Source organism: Saccopteryx leptura, chromosome 6 (assembly GCF_036850995.1).
Source record: "Saccopteryx leptura isolate mSacLep1 chromosome 6, mSacLep1_pri_phased_curated, whole genome shotgun sequence".
In the NCBI taxonomy this organism is placed as follows: Eukaryota; Metazoa; Chordata; class Mammalia; order Chiroptera; family Emballonuridae; genus Saccopteryx; species Saccopteryx leptura.
The window spans coordinates 12,009,360-12,020,755 of NC_089508.1; the positions used below are offsets into that span (position 1 = coordinate 12,009,360).

At 58.4% G+C, this 11,396-nt stretch overlaps 1 protein-coding gene across 2 annotated transcripts in view; it reads right to left on the bottom strand.

The window, feature by feature from the left end:
* SLC24A4 (solute carrier family 24 member 4) overlaps nt 1-9,767 on the bottom strand; it is a 151,996-nt gene extending 142,229 nt beyond the window's left edge. For both annotated transcript variants that reach the window (XM_066343786.1, XM_066343785.1), the window contains exons 1-2: nt 9,013-9,767; nt 6,861-6,971 (exon numbers count right to left, since the gene is read on the bottom strand). In XM_066343786.1, coding sequence (XP_066199883.1) covers nt 6,861-6,971; nt 9,013-9,142 — 241 coding nt within the window. In that variant the 5' untranslated portion in view covers nt 9,143-9,767. The remainder of the gene's footprint in view (nt 1-6,860; nt 6,972-9,012) is intronic.
* Between the last annotated feature and the right edge of the window lie 1,629 nt (nt 9,768-11,396).

Consider the following 11,396-nt stretch of genomic DNA (forward strand, 5'->3'; position numbering starts at 1 on the left):
AGGGTGAGCCAGGACTCAAACCCATACCCTTGCCTTCGGCCCACTGAGCTCCCGTCTCCAAGAAGAGCCTGTGGGCCCTGGCCGGTTGGCTCAGTGGTGGAGGGTTGGCCTGGCGTGTGGGAGTCCCGGGTTCAATTCCCAGCCAGGGCACACAGGAGAAGCGCCCATCTGCTTCTCCACCCCTCCCCCTCTCCTTCCTCTCTGTCTCTCTCTTCCCCTCCCGCAGCCAAGGCTCCATTGAAGCAAAGATGGCCCGGGCGCTGAGGACGGCTCTATGGCCTCTGCCTTAGGTGCTAGAATGGCCCTGGTCGCAACAAAGCATCGCCCCAGATGGGCAGAGCATCGCCCCCTGGTGGGCATGCCGGGTGGATCCCGGTTGGGCACATGCAGGAGTCTGTCTGACTGCCTCCCCGTTTCCAACTTCAGAAAAATACAAAGAAGAAGAAGAAGAAGAAGAAGAAGAAGAAGAGCCTGTGTGTGCTGGGACAGGAGCACTTTCTGGCTGCTAAATCCTGTACTTATCCGGTGAAATCTTCTTGTTTTGTTGAGAGAGTGAAGGATTCCCCAAATGCCAGGCAGAATCTTGGCAGAGCCGGTACTATATGCCAGATATTTGGCCACGCCACATTCAACACCCCCAACGCCACCCCAAAAGCAGAGTGAGCACACTGAGGACGGCTGCTGTCCACTGGCCCCCACTGGTGATCAGGCGGGTGGCTCTGCCAGTCTGTCTCCATCCCCAAGTGGTTGGTGACTTTCCGCAAGAAGCCACCTGGCTCTCTGAAGGTTGTCCTACCCGGGACACCTCCTCCCCAGGCCGGGAGTCCTGCTTCTACCGACTGGGACAGTAACTCAGCTGTGATTTCCCTCCTCCGAACCGAATGGCAGTAAGTTCAGTTCTTGCTTTTCCAACTCAGGACCAGCTTTGCGCCGACACCACCAACACCGCACCTCCCCGCCCACAGGTCCCCATGCACTCACGCTGCTCCAGTCCCCTCCTCCTCCTCCCGCTTTCTGCACCTCTGCTCCCCGCACGGGGCACCGACAGAGACCCGCTGGTGCAGCAGCCAGCTGCCCGTGACCTCATCTCCTCCTCCCCCAAACCCAGTCTCAGTGGCAACCCCCACGCCCAGGATCCACCTCCCCTAAACTCCCCCAACCCCCCCCCCCACGGCCTCCACAGCAGCCCAGGTACCAAACGGAAAGTAAGGGTGCGTCAGAACCAGGCTGCCCACAAAGACACCCCCTCCGGCGCCTGCCCCCAGCTCCTCTGGCTCCCAAAGCTCCAGGAAGCACCTTCATCCTCAGTCTCTCTCAAGCACCCCGCCCCTCGGCCCTCTTTTTCCAGCCTTCCTTCTTTTGACACCACGATGGACACCCCCAACCCCAATTCTCATGTTGAAGCTGTAACCCTGAAGCAATGGTATCTGAAGACAGGGCTTTGGAAGGTAATTCAGGTATACAGGTTCAGGAGGGTGGGGCTCCGGTCCGATGGGATTAACAGCCTTATAAGAAGAGACACCAGGCCCTGGCCGGTTGGCTCAGTGGTAGAGCGTCGGCCTGGCGTGCAGAGGTCCCGGGTTTGATTCCCAGCCAGGGCACACAGGAGAAGTACCCATCTGCTTCTCCACCCCTCCCCCTCTCCTTCCTCTCTGTCTCTCTCTTCCACTCCTGCAGCGAGGCTCCATTGGAGCAAAGATGGCCCGGGCGCTGGGGATGGCTCCTTGGCCTCTGCCCCAGGCGCTAAAGTAGCTCTGGTCCCGACAGAGCGACGCCCCGGAGGGGCAGAGCATCGCCCCCTGGTGGGCAGAGCGTCGCCCCCTGGTGGGCATGCCGGGTGGATCCCGGTCGGGCGCATGCGGGAGTCTGACTGTCTCTCCCCGTTTCCAGCTTCAGAAAGATACAGGAAAAAAAAAAAAAAAAAAAGAAGAGACACCAGAGACCTTACTCTCGCTCTGCCCTCCACAAGGGCACAGAGAGAGGGCGGCAGTCTGCGAGCCAGGAAAACAGGACTCACCAGAACCCAAATACGCTAGAGCCCTGATCTCGGACTTCCCGCCTCCAGAACTGGGAGAAAATACAGCTTCTCTGAGGTTTATGCACCCAGTCCGTGGTATCTGCCACGGTAGACTGAGCTAAGACACACAGCCGCCAGGCATTCCAAAAGACCTATTTGAAAAGTGGAAAACCAAACAAGATAAAGCAAACCACCACCACCACCCCTGCTAATGACAATGGGGTTGGGAGGGGGGAGCACCAAGCTATCCTCTCTCTCTGCTGCCTCTTTTTAAACAGGGGGCAGAGGACAGAAACCCAGATGAGCAGAGGCGACACCGTGGAGGACGGACCACTGATCAAACCTCAGTTGTGGGGGGAAAGGCAGTGTGAGAATGGAGAGAAGCTAGGCCCACCCCCAACTAAAAGCCAAAATGTAAAATAACACCAGTCAAGAGACAAACTCTTTTTAGAGGCAAGTTCTACAAGGTACGCCATCTGCCAGCATCCCGAATTCTCAAGAGTAAAAAAAAGAAATCAAAACAAGACATTTGTTTCCAGAAGAGAAGCAACAATGTTTCTGGCATGTCCTTTACTTCCTACCTGTCCTCCTGAAATTTGATTGGCAAATAGTTTTCCTAGTACCTACTCTAAGCAGGCATTGTATCAGCTCCGGGGTAAGCAGATAAAAAAAAGTAAGCTAACATACTGAGCACAGATGTGTGTATTACTTGCTAGGTATTAATAACTCATTTAATTCTAACAGCCTTATGAGGTGGATTCGCTTATCACCCATCTTTTACAGAAGGTAAAACTGAAGCACAGACTGTGGTTTTAAAAAGCAAACAAGGCTTCCCTCTTTCATATTCTTCTTGGGGGAGGCAAATCAACAATAAAGCAATGGATAGAATTTTTGCCCGCAAAGGACTGAAACGAGAGACCTAATGACTCAGGCTCCTCTGGGTTGGGTGACCCGGGAAAGCCTAGGGACGCTGCAGTGGCAAGGAAGGCCCGCCGTGGAGGAGCTGGAGGGATAAGCAAGGTTCCCAGAAGCTCTGGAAATCGGCCACAGAATGTGTCCACCACGGGTTCCGATTTCAGGAGCTGGGGCCAGGGCCAGGCACCCGGCTTGCTCAGCCCCTCAGGTGTTTTTCACCTGCAGGTCAGGTTCAAGAAGCACCAGGTTCCACCTCAGCTGTCTTCACACAGTCCAGGTGCCACCCCCGAGAGGTGTGTGGGGACTCTCCTGATATGCACCGGTCCGTGCTTCCCCCAAATTCTTACGTTGCAGCCCTAACTCCCTATTGGGATGGTAGTTGGAGGTGGGAACTGTGGGAGGAAATTAGGTTTAGATGAGGTCAGGAGGGTGGGTGGGGTCCCCATGCTGGGATTAGTGCCCTCCTAAGAAGAGGAAGAGACACCAGGGCTCATGCCTTCTCCCTTCCATGAGAGCTCCTTGATGGAGGGTCTGCTTCTATACTTGCTCTGCTCCCCACCAAGTGCCCCACAGGGCTGGACACACAGCAGCCGGTGCGTGCTGAACGCCCGTGAAATGGAAAGGAAACCGGATATTCTCCCGGACCAGAGACCAGAGGGCTGGAAGGGAAGTCAGCCTCAGCCCGCTGGGCTGGGAGGGTGCGGGGCAGGTGCAGTCAGGGTGGGGGGCAGGTGCAGGACAGGGGGGGTGCGGGGCAGGTGCAGGACAGGGGGGCTGGGGGGCAGGTGCAGGACAGGGGGGCTGGGGGGCAGGTGCAGGACGGGGGGGGGGCTGGGGGGTAGGTGCAGGACGGGGGGGGGCTGGGGGGCAGGTGCAGGACAGGGGGGCTGGGGGCAGGTGCAGGACAGGGGGGCTGGGGGGAAGGTGCAGGACAGGGGGGCTGGGGGCAGGTGCAGGACAGGGGGGCTGGGGGCAGGTGCAGGACAGGGGGGCTGGGGGCAGGTGCAGGATGGGGGGGCTGGGGGGCAGGTGCAGGACAGGGGGGGCTGGGGGGCAGGTGCAGGACAGGGGGCTGGGGGGCAGGTGCAGGACGGGGGGGCTGGGGGGCAGGTGCAGGACAGGGGGGCTGGGGGGCAGGTGCAGGACAGGGGGGCTGGGGGGCAGGTGCAGGACGGGGGGGCTGGGGGGCAGGTGCAGGACGGGGGGGCTGGGGGGCAGGTGCAGGACGGGGGGGCTGGGGGGCAGGTGCAGGACGGGGGGGCTGGGGGGCAGGTGCAGGACAGGGGGGCTGGGGGCAGGTGCAGGATGGGGGGGCTGGGGGGCAGGTGCAGGACAGGGGGGCTGGGGGCAGGTGCAGGACAGGGGGGCTGGGGGCAGGTGCAGGACAGGGGGGCTGGGGGCAGGTGCAGGACGGGGGGGCTGGGGGGCAGGTGCAGGACAGGGGGGCTGGGGGCAGGTGCAGGACAGGGGGGCTGGGGGGAAGGTGCAGGACAGGGGGGCTGGGGGCAGGTGCAGGACAGGGGGGCTGGGGGCAGGTGCAGGACGGGGGGGGGGGCTGGGGGGCAGGTGCAGGACGGGGGGGCTGGGGGGCAGGTGCAGGACAGGGGGGCTGGGGGGCAGGTGCAGGACAGGGGGGCTGGGGGGAAGGTGCCTGGCATCTGAAGCCCGAACCCCGGGGATGCTGCTGCCAGCCAGGAGATCTTGGGAAATCACTAAACTTCTGAGCCTCGTGTTCCTCATCTTTGCAGAAACATTGTAAGGATTAACATACTTAATATTCAAAATATACTTGCAGTCCATCCTTCAATCGATATTTCCCGAGTCCCTTCCATGTGCAGGGCCCCATTCCAGAAACTGTCGACACAAAGCGTAACGCAAATGTTCACCATTGCTAAAAAGATGGCCGCTTTCCCTCCCTGCTCCTTTCCCTACGGGGGACAAACTCCGGTCCTCCTGCCAAGTAGGACTGCCCGCTCTCTAGGCAGTGGAGTCATGTTTGATCAGGGTACGCTGAAGACGCAGGAAACAACAGGGCACAGGAGACTCTAGGACACGGCCCCGTCCTAGGAGGCATGAGCCGAGGAAACAACAGGGCACAGGAGACTCTAGGACACGGCCCCGTCCTAGGAGGCATGAGCCAGACTGGCCTGTGGGCACGGGCAAGGTCAACCTCTCCCTGCAGCGACCTGGACGCTCAGTTAGCACCGTCCACGCAGGGAACACTGGCTCCCCTGGGTGAAGAACCGGGATTCGTGGGGTTTCTCGCTGGCACCCCGGTCCTGGGCTGGCTGTGCCCTCCTCTCTTGACTTCCGCCACATCGAGTCTGGGCGTGCTGGCTTAGACAGGCCCCATGTCCTAGAGTCCCCTGGGCCCTGTTTCCCGTGTCCTCAGCGTACTCTGATCAAGACTGACTCCGCTGAGGAGGGAGCGGGCAGTGCCACTTGGCAGGAGGACCGGCTCTTGTCCCCGCAGGGAAAGGAAGAAGGAGCGAAACTGGCAATCTTTCTAGCAATGATGAACAGTTGCGCTAGCTTTGTGCCGACTGTCTCTGGCTGGTGAAGAAGGTGTGGCGGGGACGGTTAAATGACAGGATGGGTACTGCTGCTGCTGAGTCACCAGGAGAGATGAGAGGTCACGCGCTCACCTACCCTTCGTGCCCAAACATACTTCTCAGGAGGGTCCCGAGGGAAGGGAAGTAGAGAGTGTAGAAAGCAGGCTTTGCGGGAAGGCCCTGGTCTCCCTACGCACGTGAACCAACACAGCGTTGTAATCACCGAGGCCTAGGCTCCAATGCCGGCTCCACCGCTCACACGTTCTATGACTTTGAGCAACTTACATGTCGTCCCATCGTATTCCCTGACTTGCAAAATGCAGGTAAGACCTGTCTATAAAAATAAGTCACATGATGACCCCATCCAAACCGGTTCCTTCACCCTGTGGTTCCATTTCCTCTTACACACAGCCCCACTCAGAGCCTTCCTTGCCCAATTCCCCCAACAACCCCGGCCAGGCAAGCACTGTTCTGCCCATGTCACGGGCAAGAAAGCAGAGACCTAAAACAATCGTGTGACTCACCCAGCAGCTCATGTGGAAAACGCCAAGTGGCACCCACCTATAATAAAACCTCATAGTTCTCATAGAACCTCTGAACACCTCATCCTACTGTCCTTCTCACAAAGACCAGCACGTGTGGACACCAGGGATAAAGCCCAGGACCTCCCTGCCCCAGGGCTGGGAAGTTTCCATTCACCTCGTTGCCTGCCAGGAGTACCCTCCTCTCCGGAGAATCTTCTTCACTCATTTCAGCAAAGCCTGTCTGTCTGTGGCAGGACAACAGACAAGTTTTCCTATCTGGGTCCCTACACAGCCTCTGACCCCTCACAGAAGTCTTAGAAGGAACACCAAAACTGCCTTCCAGGGCCGCAGAATCCATCTCGTGAGCTAGAATGACAGCCCAGGAATTCCCGTTCTAGAGAAGGGGCCCCAGGACCCCAGAGTCTTAGCCCTGTGGCTGCCCTGGCGTCGTGTGACCCGCTGACAGGTCGTCCCCAAGTGCCATCTGCCAGAGCAGCTGGAGGTGCTGCCCTTAGAGCGCCAGCAAACAGACGCGATGAGCAGAGGGGGCAGAAAAGGACACCCAGGCCAACAAAACGAAGAGAGCAGGAAACACTGAGCCTCAGGAGCGTGGTGAGAAAAATGAAATTTTAAAACCCCTGAATGTGACCTTTTCAGTTGTTGGATGAAGAAAGTACTTGATTTTCTTAGCAGAACTGATGAATGTGAGTACATTACCTTTAAATACCTTACAGCTTTGCCCCTGCCCAGGTTCATAAAACCACCTTTGCCGGCTCTGGCTGTAACCGTCCACAGGCCCAGCCAACTGTCGGGGGCAGGGCAGAGGAGAAGTGTGGCGAATCTATTTCTTACCCGGAGCTGTGCAATTCTTAGCTGCCAGAGTCCCGTTCACTGGTGCCATCAGCTTTCTATTTCTCCACGTGCCACGTGGAACATGTTTGCTTGCAGAAGCTGTTTCGTGCCCTGGATTAGAAATGAAGTCACAGACACCATTAGGTCAAGGCAGCCACATTCTCACAATGACCTTACATATCTGTATCTAGCTATGTCAGCAACAGCCCAGTTTGACTGGTTAGAGCTATCTGTAGGGAGGGGTACAGAGCTCGCAAGCACAAGCAATATCACCCACAGGAATCTGTTTCCTAGATGTATCTCATTGGTTCCAGTCCCAGTCCAGTAGGTCAGCACACAATCTGACCTTGGCCAAGACATTTCAGTTCCTGGCCTCTCACAGACGCAACAAAGAGTTTAGATAAGGGACCACTCAGTTCTCTGTCAGCAGAGATGGTCAGGTGTCCCTGCTCTGGAGGACCTACAAATGGAGAGTAAGCCAGCAAGCAGGTGGAGAAGACGGATGGGGTCTGGCCCAGGCCTTGAATGTGCACACAGATGACCTGGGGATCGAGTTAAAGTGCAGATTCTGATTCAGCAGGATTGGGCTGGGATGTGGGATTTGGCACTAACAAGCTCGCGGGTGACGGTGATTCCGCCAGTCCGAGGCCCAAACTGAGGAGCAAGGGAGATCACCAGCCAGGACGGCAGTGACCACACGCAGTTCAACTCCTACAGGGGATTCCTGATCCGGCAAACACGGCAGTTCTCACTGTAAGACCTTTAAAGCCTTCATTTTCCTCTCCTGACGTGTACACTGCCTCAGCTGGGTAATAATACTTCTTCTGTAATGCTGACATCTAAGAACCTCTAGGTATTCTGTTATTTCTGGTGTGTAATTGAGGGAAAAAACACACCAAGTTGCCCAACTGCAAAAAACCAGGTACTAAAGATGTTCAAATAACCATTCTCATCGTCTGTTGAAAACAGCTAGTATTTAACCTTACAATCTAATTTCTACCTGTCTCTCACTACAAACCTCTCTAAACTGACCCTTTCTAAAGGTACTCTGCTTTTATCACCATGTCCAAGTTGCTAAATCACCTGCACGTCTTTCATTTTTTTAAATGTGAAGAACAAAAGCAAAAGGTACACAGCATCCATAAAAAGGGCAGTGCGCCCTGGCCAGGTCGTTCAGTTGGTTAGAGCGCGGGTCCCACAGTTCAAGGTTGCGGATGGGTCCCGGGCCAGGACACATACTAGAATCAACCAATGAGTGTGCAGAGTGGGTGGAGCAGAAGTAGGTGTTTCCCTCCCCTACTCTTCTCCCTCCGTCCCCCTTCTTCTCTAAATATCAATAAAAATTTAAAGAAAAAAATTTAATGGCAATGTTTGCCAAGTGAATGTCTTCTGAAAATTCCACACGGGCTCGCATCACCACCCTAACCAGGTATTTTTTTGTAAGTTTCTCCTCCTCTCTACCTTAGATTTGCATATCCTAAGCGACCCTTAAATCCCTGGGTCTTTTCTTGGGCGCAGAGTGTAGAGTGTGGTTCCAGCCACCAGCGCTCTTCCACCAGGGGGTTAGGAGGAGTTGAGAGGGTGATGCTGACACATGGCAGCCACCTCCCCGAGGGGACAGACTGCCCCAACATTTTTAGGTTTTGAAGAGGACGGGTCGGGACACCCAGGGCGCCCCTTTGGACACGGGCAGGGGCGAGGGGAGGGCTGAGATGGAATTCACAGCCTCTGAATAGGGGTTTTCTAGGGACGCGGAGCACAACCCTCTTCGCTCCGCAGTAGGAGAGCGGACCAGCTACGTCCGCCCTGGTCCACATCTGGACCCCGCGCTTTGCGGCCCATCCCCCATACACTCCAGAGACAGAACTCTGGCACCGAGGGGCCCGCGGTTCTGGCTTTCGTCTTAGTAACACAGCCCTGCAGCCGCGTCCTGAGCCCCCGGGGGCCGCGCGCAGCTCAGGGGAACGAGTGCCACAGCTCAAAGCGTCGACATCAGCCCTCCCGGGCGTGCTCTACCTGCTCGGTGAGGAGGGAACCGGGTGAACCCTTGGGACCAACCTGACGGGGAAGGACGGGAAGAAATCGCGGAGCTGCCCCGCGGCTTCCCAGCCCAAACCCCCCAACTCCCCGGGCGGCCCGCCCCGGCACCTACCCAAGCTGCCGAAGAGGCTGGACGCACAGCAGACCAGAGCCAGCACCGCGCACACGAAGCCAACTTGCTGCGGCAGCATCTCTCGCCTTCCGCGAACTTTGCGCGGCCGGAGGGGACCCGGGGGCGCCATCCCGGATCGACTGGGTGCTGTCCCCGGGAGAAGACGGGGAGCTTCAGAGGCCGGAGTACTATCTGTGGCCGAGTGGTGCGGGGCTGGAGCTGGTGACGCGCCGCTCAGAGGCGAGAGCCGCCAGACCAAAGCTTCATGGCCCGCGGCGAAGGTCGGCTGGGAAGCGCGGAGAGGGCAGGTGGAGGCGTGCGGCGTGGCCAGAGCTCAGGGTCCCGCTCGCGGCGTGCGCGCACCGCGCACCATGGCTCCGCGGCGAGGAGGCGAGGAGGCGACGCCGGCACGGTGGCGCTGGCGGCCCTGGCTTGCAAGGCTGGCGCAGTCCCGGCTACGAAGCCGCTACCCGGCGGCTCAGGCTCCGCGGGCCCGCGCTGCCGCAGCCCTGGTTGCCCGGCCCGGGGCCGCCCGCGGGGAGCACTCAGTGCGCCCCCGCGCCCCGCGCCGGCGCTCCCGCTCGCAGCATCCTCCTCTTCCAAGTTTGGCGGCGGCGGCCCGCCAGCGACGAGCCCGGGCGTCCCAGTGCGCGCAGGGGGACGGCGGGCTGGACGCGCCGGACCTGCGACCCTCGCCGCGAGCCGCCTCGACGCCGGCCCTCCCGGGAGCGAGCTCTCCACGGGAACTTTCTCCGCAGCTGCCGGCGCCTGCGTCTGCGAGGCTGTGGCGCCTCCCGCCCGCTGTTCACGCCTCCCTTCCCTCCCCTCCCGCCCACCTCTCGCCCTCCTGGCAGCACGTGTACTCCTCCTCTAAGGCGCACTCGCCCGCGCGCTCCTCCCTGCCCCCCGTGGGGCTCAACTACTGACCAATATAATCGCCCTCCTGCTCTCAGTTCCCCGCTCTCCTTCCCTGGGGAGCCGAACCCTTCCTCCAGTCTAGAGCCCTCCGAGGCTGCTGCCGGGAGGAACAGGTTACGGCTCCGCAGGGACTCTTGGAACAAGGGTTTTCGCGGAGCGGTCGCTCCAGTCCAGCTCCCCACGCCCCCCGGGGCTGGCCCGACCCACTCCCGCGGGAGGGGGTGTGCGGGAGATGCACGAGATTAGCTCGAGCGGCGCTAACAAACAGGCTTGCCGGTGCCTCTGAGCTCCGCGCCCGCCGCCCCGGCTCCTGCAGGGCTCTGGGGCGGGCGGGGGCGCCGGCGGCGGGGGCGCAGGGCCGACCCGCAGAGCGCTGGAGACCCGGCGGCCGAGAGAGAAACCTCAGAGTCCTGCGGCCCCGCCGCTGAGAGGGAGCCTTTGAGGTTCACGGAGCCTTAACGCGGCCAGGGCTTTCTGGGTTTGGTTTTGTTTTCCCCCAGATGGGCTCTCCAGTGTAAACTGCTTTAAATAAATAAATAAATAAATAAATAAATAAATAAATAAATAAATAAATAATAAGAATAAATGGGGCGGGAGGGAAATTTTAAGAAGAGCAGAGCTGAGGTGTAATCCCGGCACTAGGAGGGGGTGGGGACCTTCCGCGGAAGGTTTGAGCCGACCCCTGAGACTGGCTGCCTTCCCTGGCCAGTTCACCAGGCACCTGGTTAGGCAGGCCCTGCTAGGGGTTAAGTCCACTTACAATCCTGTTTGGGACAAGGCCAGCTCTGTTTAATTAAATAAACACTCACCCACCGAGTGCGGGACCTGTGCCAAGTGCCAGCCAGAGAACAAAACAAAACAACTAAAAAAAAAAGTGTAAGATCCAGTTCCTGCTTTCAAGGAACCCTAAATCAACATGGAGCCAGACCCCGAGATGAATGCCTATTGAGTAGCGTCTGTTCTAAAAAAGTGCATCTGTGCATTACGTGCATCATGGCCTCACTGCTCCGAATGTGGGCCATGGCGGCACCAGCACTGCCTGGGAGCCTCAAAGACATTCAGGCTGTAAGGTTCCAGCCAACTGAGTCGGAATGTGCATTTTTAACAAGTCCCCCCAGAGCTTTATGTGCACCGTCAAGTGCGAGAGGCATGGCCCTGTTCGAGGCTGTCCCAGTGCCTCTGGCTGCTCACCCTCTGCAAGGTTCCTCTGGGACTGAGCAAGCAGGGGTAATTCTGCTTGTGTTCACCTGCCATGGCGCATGGGTAAGAAGGACCTGCAGGACCAGGAGAGGGAGAGGGCTCACTAATTATTTGCAGCAGCCCTGTTTCTGTGCCCACACAGATACTGAAGGCATGAACACAAGACTAATTGCAGTGGAAACCCCTAGAGAAAATGAAATGGAAAAGGCTGGCCTTGGCTTTGTATAGAACGACCCAGGGCTCCGTTGTGTCTGTAGAGATGCCTT